This window comes from Enhydra lutris, unplaced genomic scaffold (assembly GCF_002288905.1).
Source record: "Enhydra lutris kenyoni isolate GAN:26980312 unplaced genomic scaffold, ASM228890v2 scaffoldscaffold3, whole genome shotgun sequence".
NCBI classification, from domain to species: Eukaryota; Metazoa; Chordata; class Mammalia; order Carnivora; family Mustelidae; genus Enhydra; species Enhydra lutris.
The window spans coordinates 83,332,224-83,354,357 of record NW_019154087.1 but is presented as its reverse complement, the minus strand read 5'-3'; the positions used below and the strand labels follow the sequence as shown (position 1 = coordinate 83,354,357).

General features: G+C 34.2%; 1 protein-coding gene across 1 annotated transcript; it reads left to right on the top strand.

The window, feature by feature from the left end:
- Positions 1 to 5,534: 5,534 nt before the first annotated feature.
- On the top strand, positions 5,535 to 21,806 carry LOC111157544 (ADAM like decysin 1). Its single transcript, XM_022519052.1, has 14 exons — positions 5,535 to 5,647; positions 7,639 to 7,754; positions 8,610 to 8,686; positions 9,396 to 9,474; positions 10,862 to 10,938; positions 12,361 to 12,547; positions 12,765 to 12,827; positions 13,470 to 13,541; positions 13,820 to 13,989; positions 14,350 to 14,431; positions 15,119 to 15,249; positions 16,459 to 16,636; positions 20,127 to 20,212; positions 21,472 to 21,806. The coding sequence occupies exons 1-14, from the start codon at positions 5,560 to 5,562 to the stop codon at positions 21,476 to 21,478; spliced, it is 1,413 nt and encodes a 470-aa protein (XP_022374760.1). The 5' UTR covers positions 5,535 to 5,559; the 3' UTR covers positions 21,479 to 21,806.
- Positions 21,807 to 22,134: the final 328 nt, after the last annotated feature.

Here is a 22,134-nt window from a genome sequence, read left to right as displayed (position 1 = left end):
CTGATTATAGGTCTGTTCAAATATTCTATTTCTTCTTGTTTCAGTTTTGGTAGTTTGCATGTTTTTAGGAATTTATCCATTTCTTCCAGATTGCCCAGTTTGTTGACATAATTTTTCATAATATTCTCTTACAATTGTATTTCTGTGGTAGATGGTGATTGCTCCCCTTTCATTCATAATTTTAATTATTTGGGTCCTTTCTCTTTTCTTTTTGATAAGTCTGGCTAGGGGGTTATCAATTTTATTAACTCTTTCAAAGAACCAACTCCTCGTTTTGTTGATCTGTTCTATTGGTTCTTTTTTGTTTGTTTCTATATGATTTATTTCTTCTCTAATCTTTATTATTTCTCTTCTTGTGCAGGCTTTAGGCTTTATTTCCTATTACTTTTCTAGGTACTTATGGTGTAAGGTTAGGTTGTGTATTTGAAACTTTTCTTGCTTCTTCAGGTAGGCCTGTATTGCAATATACTTTCCTCTTAGGACCATATTTGCTGTAGCCCAAAGATTTTGGACTGTTGTGTTTTCATTTTCATTTGCTTCTATATAAATATTTATGCCCCAAACTTGGGAGCACCCAAATATATAAATCAAGTAATAACAAGCATAAAAAGCACATTGATAATAATACAATAATAGTAGGGGACTTTAACACCACTTACAGCAATGCTCAGATCATCTAAGCAGAAAATCAACAAAGAAACAATGGTTTTGAATGACACACTAGACTGGATGGACGTAACAGATATATTCAGAAGATTTCATCTTATAGTAGTAGAATAAACATTCTTTTCAATATCTTTACCCTCCCCCAGATTAGGGAAGTTTTCCAGTATAATTTGCTCAAATAATCCTTCTGCTCCTTTTTCTTTATCTTCTTCTGGGATTCCTTTCATACAAATGTTATTATGCTTTATTGAGTTGCTGATTTCCCCAAGTCTACATTTTGTGATCCAATACCTTTCTTGACTTCGTTTTTTCAGCTTCATTATTTTCCATAATTTTGTCTTCTATACCACTGATTTGTTCCTTTGCTTCATCCATCCTCATTGTCTTTGCATCCATTTGGTTTTGTATCTTGGTTATAGCATTTTTAATTTCAGCCCAACTAGTTTTTGTTTTTTTATCACTGCAGTAAGGGATTCTCTAGTGTCTTCTATGCTTTTCTCAAGCAAAGCTAGTACACTTATAATTATTTTTTAAAATTCATTTTTTAAAATTATTAAAAAATAATATTTTTAAAATTATTTTTTAAAATTCTTTAAAATTCAAACATCTTACTTGTATTTGTAGTGATTAAATTCCTGGCCATAACTTCTTCCTATTCTTTCTTTTGGGAGAATTCCCCCATCTTATCATTTTGTCTGGGTCACTGTTTTTGGGTGTGTGGGATTGTTAGGAAAGACTGTTTTATTCCTGCTCCTGAGAGTAATGACTATGTTATGAAGAGGTCCAAAACAAAACAAAGCAAAAAAAAAAAAAAAAAAAACAAACAAACAAACAAAAAAGAAGCTAGATCCTAGGTGTGTTTTGGCCTGCTTGTTAAAAGAAGATAGACCTGGGGGGGGGGGGGGAATAAATTTTTAAAAACTAAAAAAAAATTCTTTCAAAAAGTATGCTAGATTCTAGGTGTGTGTTGGTCTGTTCATTAAAAGAAGTTAGATTAAAAAAAGAGGAGGGGGAGCTAGATCCTATTTCCCCTAGAGTTGAAGCTTTGTGGCACTCTATGATCAGTAGACAGTGTGTGTGAGGAATTTGTGCTAGCCTCCTGGGGGAGGGAACTGCTGCTCTGATTCTCAGATGAATTTGCCCTAATGAAGATGCACCTGCAGGGCATGGGGTGGGGAGAGCACATAGGACTTCATGCAAACAGATCTGGCCTCCACTGTGTGATGCTGTTTTGCTCCCTAAGTCAATCAGTGCTGATGGGTGTAGAATATGGCATTGCCCCACTTTCTCATCCTTAGAGCAGGGAACTCATTCCCACTGCTCTTCAGGAAGCCCTCTCAGAAGAGCAAACAATTAGCTCTCTTGTATCCCAGGCTTCTGGACATTCCTGCCTCCACCTTGCTTGTTTCTGAGCTGTCTACCTGCCAGGAGGCATACCATTTCTGTGTTTTATCTCCGGCACAAGTGGCTGGGTTTCAAAACTCCAAATATTAGAGACCTACATGGTCTGGACCTATGTTGATCATTTGGGGGAGGGTCTTCTTGCACTGTTACCAGTGGCTTCTTGTCTCAGAAATCAGTTGTACAACCATGAAGCAATTCAGAATTTATGATAAAGTGCAGCTAAAAGCTGACATGAAAGTCTGCTGCCCTCAGGTGGTGTCTTTGTTCCTATGGCAGGGCACAGGGAAGCATGCTGGTGCTACTGTTTTTTTTGCCTGTGGAAAGCCTGTGCCACCACTCCCAAATGTACTCCAAGGAGCTTCCCTGTGATCCAGGGGGTCCTCAGACCACACTGCCCACTCCTGGGTCTCCACCCTCCTTCCCCGCTGGTGTACCACTGATTCAGCCAGGCTCAACCCTGGCCATTGTGCAGACCTCCAAAACTTCAGACTCTGTGCTCTGTTTATAAAACTTACAGTATTTAGGGGTGCCTGGGTGTCTCATCTAGTTAGGCATCTGACTCTTGATTTCGAATCAGGTCATGATCTTAGGATCATGGGAACAAGCCCTGCCTTGGGCTCCATGTTCTGTAGGGAGCCTACTTGGGATTCTCACCCTCTCCCTCTGCCCTCCCCCATTCATGCTCTCCTTCACTCTAAAATAAATCAATAAAACTTAAAAACAAAGACAAAAAACTTGTGGTAATTGGTTTCTCTCCTTTTCCCAGTCAATGGTTTTGTAAAAGTTTCTCTTATGCAATTCCTTCCATGTGTTTTCTCTCCCTCTCTCTCTCTCTCTCTCTCTCTTTGATAGTTATCTGGCTGTGTTCAAGGGATGAGGCAAGCTTTGGGTCCCCTTACTCCACCATCTTAACTCCTCCTTCCTATTTGATTTCATTTAATATTATCTAGTTCTCTCTACTCACCAAATGATGGGCTTCTAAAATCTACTCCAACACAATGCACAAACTTCAATTGTCATGTGTAGCATTTATATAAATTGTATCTGTTTATAGATTTACCTTAATTAGATTTTGTTGCAGGAATACCTCAATAGTAAGGATAATATCAGGGTCATCTTGGAATGCCCAGAAATGTAGTATTGACTTAGTATAAACTCAAAGTTAAGATAACTTACCTTGCAATACTGTTGGATAATTAATAAGCAAAATGGAATTCCACTTAATAGAGTGAAAGTAGAATTTTCAACTGCAACAATAGTTGCCAAAAGGTAATAAAACAGCTCCCGAATACTGAAAGACATTACTTATCACTCTGAAACTATTTCTAGCTAAACTACCACTAAAGAATAAGGTAAAATACTATCAGCAAAAATTAAAGAAAAAACATGAAAGTGCTTATCTAAGAAAAGTTTAATGAAGTGTTTATCAAAGAACACGGTTAACCCAGAATGACACAGGTTTAAATTGTACAGGTCCACTTATAACTAGATTTTTTTTTTTTGGAGAAAAATATAGTATAATACTGTAGGTCTATTTTCTCTTCCTTATGATTTTCTTAACATTCTCTTTCCTTTGTCTTACTTTATTTTAAGTATACAGTACATACTACATCTGATATACAAAATATCATGAGTATATGCATATCGTATTTATATGTATAAGTGTTAATTGACTATGTTATTGGTAGGTTTCTGGTCAACAGTAGACTAAAGTCAAAAGTTTTACCCCGATTTTCAACTGCACAGAGGGTCAGCACCCTAATCAACACATTGTTCAAGGGTCAACTATACGCTTCACTAGGATTTCTAGTTTCTTAAAAATTCACTGGGAATTTCTGTTTTGTTTTTTTTTTTAAAAAGAACTGATGTTAAAAGAACCTGTGAGCAAGGAAGGTGGTATATATGTAGAGGTTTCAATTAGCTTCATCTGTATAAAACACACAACTAATGATAATGACTAACTTGGGCATGAGAATCACGATAGGAAGAAATATTTGACAACAACATGTAAGGTGGCAAGGAGTGGGTTCTGGTAAGAGTTAAACTGTGCCAAAGTCTTTATTATTTGATACTAGAGATGTTTATTAATATTATATTCTGTTAAATTTTAATGGCAGCCCCTATAGAATGTTGGCTTTCTGGATCAGCAAAATAAGTATAAAATTATAAAGAAAACTTAAATGATTTAAAATAATCTAAGAGGACAGAAAACAGGCTAGACATAGAGAAGTAACTATAAAACGTACAATTATGTCCCAGTGAGTCCCCAAATATATTGGCAAAAGTAGCCTCAGCAGTTAAAGAGCATAGATTTCTAGATTGGGAGAACTATAAAGTGAAATGTAATTTGGTGATAACTCTCTGAGAAGTATTATGTCAATGTATATGAAGAATCTCACATCAATTTACCTCTTTAAACTAAGTAATACCATTTTTAGCACTTAGTAATTTATCCATAAGAGGTAATAAGAAGTGGCAATTGAAGAAATATACACATACTGAGACATGCATAAAACACAAAAATGCTTCATGCTGTGCAAAAAAATACGTTCTCAAAACCCTCTATACAGTAAGAACTAAAGTTTATAAATTTTAATTTTCTTTTATTTCTTTTATTAGTAAATAAGAAAGATATAAAAATGTCATAATGTTAAAGGAAGTTCTTTCCTGCTAATGGGCTGTTGGGTAATTAACTTTTTTTCTTCAATTTCCTCTTGATATTTATGACTGTGAAAATGCATTATTTTTGTAATCAGAAAAATACTGTAATTTTTTTGCAGTAGTGTTCTTCAAATGTACTTCATATACAGGATAATTTGGTTGAGGCTCATACTGCCAAGAGAATTTACATTACACATTTCTTCTATAGTCTTACATGTGTATGTGTCATGCATGTGTGTGTATTATCTTGTACAAACTTTATAAAAAGCTTGAGGTAGGTGTTGTTATTACCGGTTTTTACAGATAAGGAGACTAAAGGTCAGAGAGATTATAATATGCAAGTTTTTAAGACTTTACCTAATAGTTGTTTTGTAGATTCTGTGTTCTTTGTGCCAATTTCTCAAAATATATATGGACTACTAATATATTTTTTTTAATTTATAGATCAATTTTTATAAGATTACTGAATGGCAGTTGTGGTAGTTCATTTTGGTGAGTAGGCAAATATGTACACAGAGATCTCAGTCTCAGTTGATGTTTTCCCACCACTATAGGAACACCAGGTCCAAGCAGCTGTCCAGATATAAATTCTTTAACAAGCTGTAACCACAGATATAAACACCTCTCTTAAATAAGGAACATTCTCATGATCTTGACACTGCAATTTCCCAACATCATTAAGAAACATTCCCTAATTTCACAAAGAATGCTTGATGTTTTTCTTGCTTTTTTTGTTGGTGGTGGTGGTGGGTTTTTTTTTTTTTTTCCTTCCAGTTTGTAAAGAGAACTAGGGGAAGATAAAACTGGACCTCTGGAGAGACCAGTTTCATGCTGTGTGGGACTTCTCAGCTATCTGCAGTAGGCAACATGTCTTTGGCACTACTTTCTGTCCTCTGGCTCATCATTCAAACTCAAGGTAAGCACTAAAATACCGACATTTTATACAAAAGTCAAATTATTTAATGCATTTTTAAAGTAACCTTGAGAAAGTAGCATTCTTATATTACCTAAGGATCACTACAGTTTGCATTTTGGTATATTTACTCAATTTACATAAACTCCATGCTCATAGTCAAGGTGTTGTAATTGGTATAATAATTTAGTTAGGATATACCTGAAATTTTACTTCTCATTCAATAATGCTACTAGATCTATAATTGTATTTTCTAAAACACACAGACCAAATAACACCAGAGGATTAACTTCCAGACCAGAAATCGAGAATTTCCTTGCCATCTCCAATGTTATCTTGAATAACATTGATTATTTTCTACTCCATAAGGAGAAAATCATCTATCAAGACACAGTTTGACCGAAAACTGTGCCAGGATGGATGACAAGGGAGACATTTAACTAAAATTAGCATTAAATTAGACATAAATATAGTATTAAGCAAAATTAAAACTTAATTGACCAACTGAAGAGTTAAGGACTAAAATCTCCTAAAATTTATTCTAATCTCAACCCCAGCAACTCTTTCCATTAATTGGATTTATATTCTCCACTGATTAAAAGAAAAATTTACAGTAATATATTTATAAATTTCCTGTTCTCCTGTGTAATGAGTCCTTCTTGGGATAATATCATAACAGAACTCTGGGGGCTGAGGAGGAGGTAAATTTTGGTTGATAATTTTCCTTCAGGTTCTCCATGTCAGCCAGGTATTAAACTGTTTGGTGTTCCCAAGGTCACCCTGTCTTTCAGTGGGAAATTGGCTCTAAGCACAGACATTTATCTTTGGAAATGGGAGCATTTAAAAATAAAACTGACCTTACATAAGTGATTGAACAATTAAAAGAAAAAGTAGATAAGCTGCACCTGCCATCTTCCTAGACTGGTGCTACATAATTATACATATTTTATGTTATTTAATTTTTATAGTAACCTCCATTTTAGGTAAGTAAACTGATAGGAAAGCAAAATAACTTTTATAAGGTCATTTAGGTAGGACTTAAGACCATATCTTTTGGCTCTGATATCAGTTCTTTTCCTACTATACACAAGTAAAATACAAAATTGTCTATGTAATATCATACCAAGTATATCAAGAAAGACATTTAGCCTACTTGCTATCTAATTTTCCTACTTGCTATTCAATGCTTTGAAATTGCTCCAGCAGGGGATAACAAAACTTTGTTCATATGAAATCTGAAGTCTTGAGGCAAAGGCTAATGAAAGAAAGAATATAATGGTTTATTGTTACACTTAGAAATAAAATAGTGGTTAGTAGAGTCTTCCCTAATAATGAGGTATTACCTGCTTATGACAATTTTATTTTTGGAAGGGTTTGTCAGGGGTTACACCACAAAGACAAAAAGACATAGAAAGGAAAAACAGATCTCTGAGAACACTGAGAGAAAAATCTACAATTTTGAAGGGGACTACAGTGGAAGAGGGAAATGGACTACAGGGCAGACTCCTGGCTTCTATAATCTTCCATGCACTGAGAAATCATCTGAAGAATTATTTCATCATCTCCCTGTCTTTCCAGAATAAGTAGATAGAGCAAAAGAAAATGTCTTTGTTATCATAGCTGATAGGAAAAGGAAGAAGGAGAAACTTGCTTTTCTTTTCTTTTATTTTCAAGATTTTATTTATTTATTTGACAGACAGAGATCACAAGTAGGCAGAGAGGCAGGCAGAGAGAGAGGGGGAAGCAGGCTCCCTGCTAAGCAGAGAGAGCCCTATGTGGGGCCCGATCCCAAGACCCTGGGATCATGAACTGAGCGAAGGCAGAGGCCTTAACCCACTGAGCCACCAGGCACCCCAGGACCTTGCTTTTCTTAATACTTACTTTCTGGATGAGAATTCAGTCTTCCATGCCATTTCGACAAAGCCAACCAACCAACCCAATCCAAAACAAAACCCAAGACCTTTAAATGTGTTATATTATCTCTTTTTCTCTAGCAATAGCCATAAATCAAACATCTGAATTAGAGCTCTATGAAGTAGTTCATCCTAAAAAACTACACATTTTACACAAAAGGGAAATACGGAACAACCAAACAGAGAATGGCAAAGAGGTAAGTAATGTGAATGATAGTGGGATTTCACAATGATAGAGCCAATAAAGAGCCTTTTTACTAATAGAGGTAATGCCTAACGGTTTAATTTTGAAGCCCATATCCATAGCTCCTCTTTGTCCAGGAAAGAATACAGGATTCTCAGAAACACATTTAAACAGTAGGAAGAGAGTTAACTGTTTCAATTGATCAGAAAGAATAAAGCTGCTTAGACATTTCTCCAAGTTTGGAGGCTAAGGGGAGAGCATAGGAAAGGAAGCATTTCTAGAATGTTTCTAGAAAGAAATGTTTCTTGCTAAGTTCACCAAACCATACCCTCACTTCCTGTCCCACTTCCTGTCCTTTTCCTTGGGCATTTTGTCTATAACAGAGAATTTAATATTATATCATTAATTAGCAAGATTTATAAAATTTATTAAAGATATTAACTCTCTGTTACATTGTTGTCAATATTTATAATTTTTACCTTAGTTCTTAGCAGTTCTTAGTTTATTTTCTTTAGTATATTTTGTTTGGTTTTAAAGTAATAAAAATATGTGCCTTATTATTATGTCTTTAGTGATCCTTTAGGAAACACAGGACAGTATATTGTATAGTTAGGCAAGTAATAAGCCCCTATCTTACACAGTAAAGTTAGTTTAATCTGTGAGTATTTTTGTTGCATTATTGTATTTTTTGGAAATCCATCTTAATGTATGATTTGTTTTATTTTATATATTTTAACTATATATGAGAACTGTTTTATACTATAGGCACTTGTAATTTTTCTTCTATATGTATGACAGTATCATTATAATTATTTCAGATAGACTCAGAAATATGAATTGATATCAGTATATTATTAAATATTTTTAGGAAAGATATGAACCTGAACTTCAGTATCAGATAACATTAAATGGAGAAGAAGTTGTTCTTCACCTGCAAAAAAGCAAGTAAGTTGTACTTCCTGAAAATCTAATCGCTAGATTATATTAACAAAATATAGAAAAATAAATCTTCTTGAGACTCTATTTAGTGTGATTTGAGATAGAAGACATGAAACGTTGAGTTTTAGATGTTATTAGATTGCAGTAATGTTAGCTAAGATGGTTGTTGCTTTCTAAGGAAATTACATGCAAAATATAAACAAAGAGCAACACAGATAATTTTTCTTCCTTAATACTTCTAATTTATTGAAAATCTTTTCTACCCATATGAACTCAAATTTTTGACATAGCTTCCCACTATTTTTCTAAGAACATTTGTAAGGGTCATTCAGGGCATAGAGCCTTGAGATAGATCCCTGGGGATGTGGCTCCACCAAATTCTACATCTCTTAGTACACGTTTCCCTGATCAATGGTCTTTTATGCATGTTTGTAACCCAGCACCCTTCAGAGACCCTCTGGAGGCTGGGGTTTTGATGCAAAGAATCCCAGAATAACCCTTTTGAGAATAGAGAATTTGCAGCTGAAAAGTATCTGGAAGCATTTATTCCCTTGAATCTAATGGGCATAATTAATGCTTTGATTTGCTTCAGCAACAGAGTTTCAGTGTTGGAAAAGGGTTAATGAGTCAGAATGTCTGTTGTTTCTCACTGTCTCAGGAACATTATCCCTTATTACCACCCTAAGTGTACCTTGCAATATTCTGAAATTTGCAGACACATCCTGAGGCCAGACTACTCTGAAATATATTACTCACCCAGAGGAGAGGAAATCACTACAGACCCTCAGAACATGGTAGGTTCTGAATGCTTTCTAAGATTCTTTCTGGGATCTGGCACTTATGTTGCAAGATGCATAGTTGTGAGGACAATTAAAAAAGAAATCAAAGGACTTGGAAAGAAAGCGCTTGTCTCTGACCAATGAGACAACAGATGAAAAGATGAAAAAAAAATCATAGTCATCTTTTTTTTTAAGGTAAAGATAGGAGGTGGTTTCCAAGTATTGCATTTGTAGAAGCAACCACAAGTTCACTTCCCTCTAAATGATCTTGTCAAAAGTTAGAAATACTCTGCCCAGTAGCTTCTTGAAACATCATATAGCTATTTACTATTTTTGAATAATACATGCATATATTCTGAGGTCAGAAATGGAATATTAATCACTTAATTAATATAATTTTATATCTCATCAAACCACCATGCCATAGATAATGTCAAGGCCTAGATGTCAGACATAGAAAATCAATGCCAAGGTAAGAACAGGAAGAGAATACAAAAAGATAATCATGGAGTGTTTACCAAGCTAAGTGAATTTCTCAGAGTCCTTCTCCTTAGGCACTCCCAAACATGTATATCTCTATAAAAAGACAAAACTTCTGTCACAGAATGGCTCTTTGTTCCCTTCCCACCTAAAATTTCTAGATTTTGCTAACATTTAAATTAACTCGTGCTGTTGTGTGAATGGTTGATGATATCTTAATTTGGTACTTTTTCCAAGCCCTCTACAAGAAAATCTTTACGATGATGAGGTTTTTTCCAAATCAAGAAAAATGTAGATGGAATTTCAGACCCTAAAACAAGTCAGTTTATTTTGAACAAGAGTTTATTCAATGGCTTGAATAAATTTATTCAATTTATTGGATCATACATAAGTATACATAAGTGACCCCCTACTTTGTTTATATAAAGCACCAACCATGTCCAAATCTCTAGTTGTGAACAAAGTTTCTGTGGTTTTGATGCTGGTAAAGGGATTGCACTAACATACCAATTAAAACGACAAGTTGGACCAGCCCCATGAAGGGCTTAGTAGTGTTAGTGTGACTCCTTGAGAATTCTGGAATCTAGAAAAATGGTTACCTCATATTATTGATATGTGATGCACAATGTCTTAGAGACTCTACTTTTACCATGAGTCCTCTTAAGTTCACACTCCTTGGACTTTTCTTTCATGCAATCAACACCAGAAAGTCAATTCAACTATCAAAGACGGAATTTCCAGGGTCAATAGAGAAGAAGTTGTAAAATCTCTAAAGTTCTCACTATTTTCGTTTCTGGGAACTGGTCTGGCTGTTACCACTATTTGAAGAATCTTCCTACATACTCAAAATAACAGCTTTCACCACAGCTGTGATATGTTTATTCTTGTAGTTAAAAAATATATTTCTTTTTTCTATCTTTAGGAACATTGCTTCTATAAAGGACACATACTAAATGAAAAGGGTTCTGTTGCCAGCATCAGTACTTGTAATGGGTTGAGGTGAGTCACCTGTAAAAATGTTAAACATTAAGTACTGTTCATTACACAGAACTGAGTCTTCCTGGATGTCATGTCTTCTTATTACCTTGGTAAAATCTTCTGCATAGATAAAATTCTGTCAAAATGAAGATTAATGTATCACCCTTGCTAGCATTTTATAATTGTGTTTAACATAATTTTTAACAGTGTATGTGTTCACAGACACATGCATGTATGTGATATTTCTGTTTACAAATATAATTCTTGCCAATTAGGGAAAATTTGGAAAGTAAGAAGAAATGCAAATAAGAAAATAACAACCACAAAATTGTGCTTAGGAGTGACTATCTCCTAAGACTATCACTAACATTTTTGCAGCCCTTTTGCATATAGATATATATCTTTTACATGGTTGCAATATGAAATAAAATATATATAGTTCTTCTAGATAGTTCATGCCACAGTATATCATAAGCTTATTCTTATATCATGAAATGCCTTCACAGATATAATTTTTAATGGCTATCTATCCTGTATTTGTAATCCTCCATCATATGAATTCACTTTGTATTTCTGAACTTATTTTCTTACTAAAAAGAAGAATTATTTTTTTAATTAACATATAGCGTATTATTTGCTTCTGGGGTACAGGTCTGTGATTCGTCAGTCTTACACAATTCACAGCTCTCACCATAGCACATACCCTCCCCAATGTCCATCAAACAGCCACCCCAACCATCCACCTCTTTCCCCTCCAGCAACCCTCAGTTTGTTTCCTGAGATTAAGAGTCTCTTATGGTTTGTCTCCCTCTCTGGTTTCATCTCATTTCATTTTTCCCTTCCTTCCCCTATGACCCTTTTGTCCTTTTTCTCAAGTTCTTCGTATCAGTGAGATCATATGATTGTTGTCTTTCTCTGATTGACTTATTTCGCTTAGAATAACAGCCTCTAGTTCCATCTACATCGTTGAAAATGGCAAGCTTTCATTTTTAAAAAGAAGAATTCTTTAAGCTACTACTAGTTCCAACCTGTTCCTCTGGCTGATTTGCTAATGATTCTTTCTCTCCCATAGGGTTCTCAGCATCTAAATATTTCTTTACTCTGTCCTCCACGATATTCCTAGGACCTGCCAAGAAATGTTTGCTAAGCATATAAATAAGCCATGGACAAATATTACTGAACTTATGATATAAATTCTAAATTCTTTGGGATAGCTTCATCTTAACAATTCTTGTTCAGAATTTTCTAGTAAATAATATAAACTTTATTTTACTATTGACAAGTACCGATTATAACTTAAATTAGCAAAAGTTAGCTGGAAGACCTATGAATGAAAACTGCATGCATGAGTTTAGGATTTAGGGAGAGGTATGCTCTGTTCTGGTCGGTATTGTGACTCTGTGTGGCAGATAATCTTGAAATATGAGTCTCTGTATATCACAGGGGATATTTTACACATCATGACCAAAGATACATGATAAAGCCTTTGAAAAGCACAGACCAAGAAGAACATGCTGTCCTCACGTATAACCAGGAGGAGCCAGACCTGGCTAATTATACTTGTGGTGTAAGAAGTGTTGGCAGGAAACAAGGCCATATTCGAACCTCCAGGTCACTCAATAGCCCAGAAGTAAGTGTAGATTTCCCATGTCATCATTTCTTCCAATTATCTCTGCAATGACATATGGTATACCATTGTGTTCAACAGTTACTCATATAGGCAAAACCTATGATTCATTTATTTATTCTTTAACTTAATTTCCCTCTGGAAAAAAAGCTCATTGGAATTTTTTCAATTTTTTAAGATAAAAATGATTATTAATGATGTCATTTTACCCTTTGAAAAGGAAAAAAACTATCTTCAGGCTGAGAAATACATTGATCTCTTGTTGGTGCTGGATAATGCCTTTGTGAGTATGAAGTATGTATGCTTCTTGGGTGGTTAAGTTGACTTTTAAGTTTTCTTATCAAATGGCTGAAAATGCAGACTCTGGTCACCTGTCATGTCTTTTCTACATGCCTTGCTGTTCTTATTCACTCACTGACCCTTTAATGTCCATCTGCTGCCAATATATTCAGATATTGGAAGTATACTTAATACCAGATAGCTATAAGAAATCAACTATAATGATAAAAAATGGGTTATTAAAATATTTTTAAAATTCTCACTCTATTACAAAGTAGATTCAAAACTATATATATTTTACAAATTATATTTGTATCTATAAAAACACTATAATCTGTGATCCAAATTAGCAAATATTGCTTTATAATCAAATTTTAATAATATTTAATTGGTTAGAAATACTGAAATTATTAATTTGATTTCTTTAACTTAAAAATGAAAAACACTGAAATATATAAGAATGCCTACTTCTTTTCTTACCAAAAAATTCTTACCTTTAAAAAGAATTTGTTGAAACAGTGTTATATAAGTCAGACATGAATGAATAAACATTTATTTATGTTGAAATATGTAATTTTTCTTAAAATGTTAAATCCTGTACCATGTCAACTTTTTAAAAATTATGTTTGTATTTTGTATTTTACAGTATAACATGTATAAAGGGAATCTAACTTTGATAAGAAGCTTTGTGTTTGATGTGATGAATCTACTCAATGTGGTAAGATATTTGTCCCATAAACATGTATTTCTACATAGAAGCTTGGGGCTTCCCTATGGTTTCACCAAGTAAGGAGCTGGGAGAGTCACAAGGGATTAATGTCAGCAATTTTGGTAAATTTGGCAGGCCAGGTTCAATATCAAGGGAAAATCACATGTTACTTCTAGGATTTCTATTTTCAAAACATGATACACCTATCCATCACTTATGTCAACAAAAGATCTAAGACAATAAAGAAACCTCAAACATTTTCATGAAGAACAATGCTCTTCTGACAGATTTATAATACCATAGATGTTCAAGTGGCATTGGTAGGTATGGAAATCTGGTCAGATGGTGATAAGATCAAGATAGTACCCAACATCGGTGATACCTTTAACAACTTTCTGAACTGGCATCGTTCTAACCTGGGGAAAATGAAGAGACACGACCATGCACAGTTACTCAGGTGAGCATATGCTGGCCAGGGTCGGGTGTATGTAGGCAAGAGAGGAGAGTTATCCCAAAGGGTTCTTGGCAGAGATTTCTACTCAATTGTATCTCCCTAATCAGTTGTCAGAGAGCCTGAAGTTCTACCATTAGGAATTCACCTATAAGAATGTGAAGACCCATGTCATGTTTACTAAAATGGACTCCTGGTTGTGGTGATCATCTGTGATCATATAATGCTGTGGAAGAGCAGAAGCTTTTCTGGAGCCTAGCAAATATAAAAAGGGTGGAGCAACACGGGAAATCTAAAACATAACTGACAAAATCTAATGGTTCCAAAGACTCAGATTGTGACAGTATACCTGTAATTTTCATGCAGTGGAATTGGCTTCAGCAATCGACGTGTAGGAATGGCAGCCTCGAATTCCTTGTGTTCCTCAGCTTCGGTTGCTGTCATTGAGGTTTGTAAACTCATAATAAGACTCTCTGTGGTCCTGTGTCCTCTGTGAAGACCAGAATGACGCCTTGTACAGAGTTATCACAAAGAACATTTGCTGAGTCAGTAAATAAAAGTAGAAATGAACCTACTGGTAAATAGTTGCACTGAAGATACCTTGGATTATGAAACAGAATATCTCCTTACATTGGCCCTCCCAGAAGTCTTCATTCTTTATTTGGTATTAGGGAATAAGAACAGGAAGATTGGAACAGAAAGGGAACCCAGATGCCCTCTGTGGCCTGAGCCAACTTCAAATTAATGATCTTCCGTATCAACGGTGAGAGAGGTTAAAGAGGTCAGAGAAGGTGCATTTTGGTGTCATACAACCAAGTACTACCAATGTCAAGAATTATGACAATAGGTTTTGGAGGCCTTTGAATATGTAGTATGGTACTTCCTAAAAAGAATGTAATTACCTTAATTTACTCATCGTTTACCAAGAACTCCTCATTAGCTCAGAAAATATTTATTAAGCACTGATTCAATGGTCGAATGCACAGGAGCCAACCATTTCAAATGTTAATTCGACATTTTACAATAGCCAATGCCGGGAAAAGTAGCTAAATGACATTATTTTTCACCTGTCGAACTAATTTATTAAACTAGGAAATAAATGAACATAAGTAATAAATGTTCCTCTTTTTTCCAGGCTAGCGGAAAGAATAATGTGGCTCTTGTAGGAGTGATGTCACATGAGTTGGGTCATGTCCTTGGTATGCCTGATGTTCCATATTATACCAAGTGTCCCTCAGGGAGTTGTGTGATGAATGAATATCTGAGGTGAGACCTTGTCACCCTTGAGAAAAAATATATATTTCTTAAAACTTAAAGAATTCAGATGCAGTCTATATAGTGAATGGGTATTTTTTTTTAACAAGAGCTGTGAATCCCATTAATTCACCCTATAGCCTCTTGATGCACAGGTTTTACCAGCTCATCAGGGCTCATTGTTTAAGATTTCCAAATATGCCAAGTTAGAGATTATGAGAATGTTAACCATGTTATCTTAACTCAAAATAATTTTAACACTAAGCAACATAGTTTTAAATAATAACCAAGATACAAAAACAACTTAAGTGTCCATCAATAAATGAATGGATTAAGAAAATGCTACACATACACACACACACACACACACACACACACACACGAATATTACTCAGCCATAAAGAAGAATGAAATAGTGCCATTCATGTCAACGTGGATGGTCCTAGAAGGTATTATGCTAAGTGAAATCAAACAGAAAAAGAAATATCACATTATTTTACTTATAAAGGCAATCTAAAAGATAAAGCTAATGAACAAACAAATGAACAAGCTAATAAACAGACAAAAACAGAAATATGCTCATAAATACAGAGAACTAACTGGTGGTTGACAGTGGGGTAGGAGGATGGGCAGAACAGATGAAGGGGATTAAGAGGTACAAACTTCTATTAAATAATAATATGTTTTCTAAAAATATGTATCTAATTAAGATGATGACAACTTTCTTATATATTTCCATCACTAATCACTCAATCCATTTTTATATTAATATTAATTCACTTCTAATGCCAGTCACTTTGCAAGGACTTGGGATAGAAAAATAAAAAAGAATACTTTGCTCTTAAAGTGCTCATGAATAGGAAGAAATACATCCTAAGTCTGCAATTATTTCCTTTCACTAATTTATAATTATTATCTCTTACCTCTCAGCCCTCGATAGTGATCACAAATGGTAAGGCTCATTCATCGTTCCTGCCATGTAGGACAGTACTGAATCCACACAAGAATTTAAATTCTTCCAGTTCTACAAGCTCAGTATCTAGGGAAACAATTTTCCAACTAGTGTAGTATTTATGCTCCTTCACGCTCCACATATAACATAGTACAGTCCTAAATGGATAATGAATTTGGAATTTCCACCGAACCAGGTGATATAGTTAGCCAAGTCAGATTCTCATGTTAATCTATCACTAGATATCATGATTTTTCTTCTGTTTACAGTTCAAAATTCCCAAAGGATTTCAGTATATCCTGCCGTTCACATTTTAAGAAATACATTTTATCTCAAAAACCAAAGTGCCTCCTGCAAGCACCAACTCCTAAAAATATAATAACAAACTCAGTGTGCGGGAACAAACTTCTGGAAGCAGGAGAAGACTGTAATTGTGGTTCTCCTAAGGTATGAAAATATCCACAGTTTAAAAGTTTATTAAAGAGTTACAGCCACATGGGAATTATGGTGTTCTCTTTTTCTTTTCCTTCTTCAAGGAATGGTTTTTGGAAATTCTTTTTAAAGACAAACATAGCATCATAGCAAAAAAAAAAAAAATAGGCTTAGACTTGTGGTTTTCTTCATTTAAAAAAAAAGATTTTATTTATTTGTTATTTGTTTCTTCATTTATTTATTTATTTAGAGTGCAAACTAGGGAAGACACAGAGGGGAGGAAGTGGGTGAAGGAGAGAATCCTAAGCAGACCCCATACTGATCACAGAGCCCTATGTGGGGCTTTATCTCACAACCCTGAGATCATGACCTAAGCTGAAACCAAGAGTTGGAAGCTTAACAGATTGAACCACCCAGGTGCCCTGCACTTGTGTTTTTAATACTTATTTTAGACATAATTTGAAAGGCATTTCAAAAGCCAGGATACACTTATGATGTGATTATCTAAAGTTCAATGGAAAGAAGTAAATCATTAACTATAACATGTCATTTATGATCCTTCCTAGACATATTGGTCAGAAATTCTTAAATCACCTAAAGTCACAGCTGATCATTTGTTGAGCAAAAACAATTACAGATTTAGAAGCAAGTTCTCTCCATAGAGAGAGCTGGCCTTCCCTCACCAAGCCAGTGTATAAACTAAGCCATAAATGAAACAGAGAAGGAGAGAAAGAAAAATCACATAAACCTATGGAAAATAGGCTATTAATATAAAACATCTAAGATAATTACTATAATTCTGCTAATCTTTATAAAAATCTGATCCTTGCAAGGTATCAATGTACTGTAAAGAATGTCTCTGACAAATATTTGTCAGCAATCCCACACTAGTTTCTAAGAGAACATTCTACGTTCCCAGCAATTTTCTTTTACTTTTAAGACTGAAAAAATGAGCTACTATTTGAAGAGATTTTTTATGTCAATCTGCAAAATGAATTTTTATGTACACCATATCTCCTTTATTACTCACAAACCTTCATAATGGGTTTTGTTATTATCCCAATTTAGAGAAGTGAGACTCACAAAAGTTAAGTAACTAGTTCCAAAGATCCAAAGCCAATAATGAATGAAGCCTGTCGCAACCCAAGATTAATTCATTACTTTAAGAGGCTTCATGACAAGAGGGAGGGCATATAATCTCTTTATGCTTCAGTTACTTATTCAGACATTTTAAGCTGTCGAACTACATTAGAAGATTTCATGGTGTAACAATCGTTTGTAAAGAGTATTGCAAAGGATTCTTTTATGTATAATGAAGTAAGAAATAATGGAAATGATTTGGTACTTTATAATAAATTAGATATAAGCGTATCTCATTCCTACTTGCTTGCATTCCCATATAGCTTCTTGGGTGGAAGACAACTACAGTTCACACTCCGGGGTACTTCTGATTTCATCAGGCCCAGGGCCTGTAGACAGTGCACACTGACAAAGAGAGACAGAGAGAATGGAACCCTGTCTATGTCATGGGTAGGGTCTAAAATTCCCTAAGTACATCAGCCAGCCCCCATATTGCTTCCATTTTGTGCTGATTTTCTTCTTAAGGAGTTGAATAAAACTAGAGTTCAGGCTTATGAACAGCTGAATTTTAAATAGATGTTTTCGTACCTAAAAAGTAGTATATAAACTTTATATAGTATCTTTTAGTGAATAATCCAAGGTTCCATGATCTCATATGCTATTTACTATTTTTATATACCCATTTAAGTCTTTTTCCAGATCTTAAAAACCACCATTCTACCAATCGACCTAGATATTATCACACGAGCATCACACACTATTTTAGTGACTTTAACCATGCAATGCATTTTAATATCTGCAGTGGCAAATGTGTTCGTTTTTTGAGGTGGAATTTGCATCATCATTCCTCAGTGTTCATTCTCCCATGTAGCTCTTGGTATTCTTTTTTATCAGTTTGCTCACAAATACAATTGAGATTCTGGCTGAAGTATATTAAATTCATAAATATGAATTTAATTCATATTTATTAATTTAATTCATAATTAAATTAATTAAATTAATTAAATTAATTAAATTAATTAAAATTAAATTAATTAATTTAATTTGAAAATCCTGGATTTTCATATATGATTTTGTTTTATTGTTTTATCTTTTTTTAAGATTTTATTTATTTATTTGAGAGAGAGAGAGAGAAAGAGAAAGAGAGAGAGAGCAACAGAGATAGAGAGAGAACACAAGTGGGGTAAGGGGCAGAGGGAGAAGCAGACTCCCTACTGAGCAGGGAGTCTGATGTGGGGCTTGATCCCAAGACCCAGGATCATGACCCAAGCCAAAGGCAGATGCTTAACTGACTGAGCCACCCAGGTGCCCCCAAAATTTGATTGTTTTAAAAACTAGTTGCCTTTTGAGTTTCTCAGGAAAGTGAAATATAAAGTTCTTCATGTAGTTATTGCATATGATGAAGCTTATTCTGAAGTATTTTCTATTTTTCTTTTTGCTATTAGCTATCTTAGTAACTCATCCATTGTTTTTAGAGTAGATTCTCTATTTTTTCCTGATGTCAAATATTTTATTACATATGAAAGATGAAAATGTGATTTATACTTTCCAATTATTTTACTTTCATACCTTTTCTTTCTCTCATAACATTTGTCAGAGTTTTCATAAAAATATAGACTATAAATAATCCATGTCTTACTGTTTATTTTATTAGATATATTTTTCTATTTATCAGACAGATTTTCCTTCTTTATAGATTATCTTTATTTTCTAATCTTTGCCATCTATCACAATAATAGTAGTTGTTTTCTACCCTCAGTCTCTTAATGTGATGGATATTACTTTATTCTGTTCTGTGGAGACACCCTTGTATTTTTGGTGGAAAAAAAACCCTGTATAGTTGTAATGGAGAGTTATTATATTAATAAACTGTTGTTTTGTTAATATTTTATTCAAGCTTTTGCATCTATATTAAAAATGAAAATTGTGTATGTATATTATGTGTATATGCATGTGTGTATGTATGTATGTGCATATGTGTGTGTGCGTATGTGTGTATGTATGCATATGTGTGCAGGTGTGTGTGTGTGTGTGTGTCATTACCAGCTCTCATTATACGAATTATACAGGCTTAGTAAAATGAATTGAGAATTTTAAATTTTTTCCCTACCTTCAAATAGTTTAAATGGTATAGAAATATTCTCCGTTGAAGTTTTAAATTAATTTACATGTAATATCATCTAGGCCAAACTTATTTGTGGTTATTCTTGGGTAATTCTATTTTTGTCCTTTTAAGAGGTAGTTTTCATTGCACTTAACATTGTTTTCTATTATTAAGCTTCCTTGGTCATTTCCTCTGGAATCTATGTAGTGGCATAACTTAGTTGAAAAAGTAAAATTTCTTTGTCATCTTGTACTAAAATTGTATGCACCTTATCTATAGAAAAAATCCTGACCCCTTTCCTATTGTGTGTGTGTTTTATAGGAATGTTCCAATCGTTGCTGTGAGGCTGTGACGTGTACATTAAAACCTGAAGCTGGTTGTAAAGGAGACACTCTGAACAATATCACGTAATACCTTCTTTTTCTTTTTGTTCGCAAATATTTTCTCACTTTTATTTCAGGTTGGAGAATGATATGCTACCGAGTTCTGCAATACACTAAAACACTATTCACTTCACATTTTTATTTATTGATATTTTGAAATTTTTAATTTATTTTTAAATTTTTTTTACTTCACATTTTTAAAATAATTCAGTTTTGGAAAGGAAAAAAGTAGCCACCATACTAAACAGAAACAACTCAGGGTTGTGTGTATACTAATATACTAATGAGAAAAGTAACTACATGGTCATCTGTGAGATGTGAGATTAAGACTGCTTAAATCTATGCTGAAAACTATACATTTCTCTTAGGTTGTGATGTGTTTAATATAAACTGAGATGAGAGAAAGAAAAGTTCCTTTAAAAAAACCCTCTGTTGATGAGCACATTTTACTCTTGATTAAGAATTGATAATTGTGATTTACAAGGTAGTCAGAAAAACAATAATATTTAAGAACATATACTGTATGATTTGGCAGTTTTACTTCTTTTTAAAGTGTTTCAATAAGTAGTAATCCACATATTGCTTTTGTATTTTATAGAATCTTACATCAGTTGGGCTAGGGAACCCAAGTGCTGTGACTGAATATAGTATTTGTTCCAGTGAAATTAGTCTCTGAACAACAAAAAATCATGAATGGGGAAAAACTCAGGATAAAATATATGGAAAGTGTTATTACTCCCCACCCTCTTTCCCGAATCTTTTTTGGAATTGAACCTGCAGAGACATTATAAAGGGACTAATTCATCAACTATCACTTCCTTAAGAAAGAACCAGCCTAAAACCAAAGCAGCACTCATTCCTTCAGCAAGCCCCACCCCACATGTGGTCCACTCCGCAGGGAGTTCTGGAAATTATGCCCATCTTCTTATTTGGTCAGAGAGACAAAAACAGCATCTCAAAAGATATCCATTCAACCTCTCAGGGGCTTGGAATAATAGGTGGGCATGTCCCATTACTGGGCAAGACTGGCAATCTAGTATCATGGAAAGGAGATTGGTCTTGGACTCAGGAACCTTTGGTTCTTTTCTTAGTTCTGCCTGAAACTCACTATGGGACTTTAACCCAAGTTATTTAATTAGTGTTCTCACCTATAAAATGGAGTTAGTGATGTTGTCACTCAGTAGGTTTCTTAGTATTATTTAAATTTTATAAATGTTATCAATGTTACATAATATTTTATAATTTGTAATAACCATGGCTTCCATTTTTTTTCTTTTAATCAGACAATGAATCAAAAAATCCACTAGGACAAGAAACAAGAAATCTAAGCATACCAGGAATCTTGTACTTAGACATATTTTGGTTTTCACTTGGCATGCATTATACTTCTTACGTTTTTATCAGTCCAGCTGACAGGTAAACGTACTCAGTGAAATTGCCTGTTTTCTAAAGACTGATCCTTGATTTATTTTTAAGGATGGTGAAGGTTGTTGCTTAGCTCTGCTCTTCAGAGAACGAAAGAAATTAACCCTTTGACCAAAACCCCTCACATTATGCAAGCTCAAGTCAGAACTGTAAAATTGCAAGTGGCTTCTGTTTTTACCCCACCCTCATTTTACTAGTATAGCTCATGACAAAATAAGACCCCTTGATAAGCAAAGCCTTTGATGGAAGAAGGTAGAACAGAATTCATGTGTCACGTACTGAGCCTCAGTATTCCACTCACCTTGCTCTTAGAAGTGTGGTAGTTGTCTGTATCATGTCAAGATTAATTAAACATAAACATTTTTCATTTTGTCATGTATAGCCTTCTCACCATCCCATAGTGTTAATTTTGAGAAGTCTTCATGCTCACAATTTAGCTTAACATTGAGGCATGCTTCATTTATCTGTTGACTTAATATACCCCATAATGTCAATGAATAAAACTACAGCTTTTTGAGCCT

Coding starts and splice junctions, on each gene's coding strand:
- LOC111157544 (XM_022519052.1), top strand. CDS start 5,560: ATGCTGTGTGGGACTTCTCAGCTATCTGCAGTAGGCAACATGTCTTTG. Junction 9,475..10,861: donor CTACAGACCCTCAGAACATG/GTAGGTTCTGAA, acceptor TTCTATCTTTAG/GAACATTGCTTCTATAAAGG. Junction 13,542..13,819: donor TGATGAATCTACTCAATGTG/GTAAGATATTTG, acceptor CTCTTCTGACAG/ATTTATAATACCATAGATGT.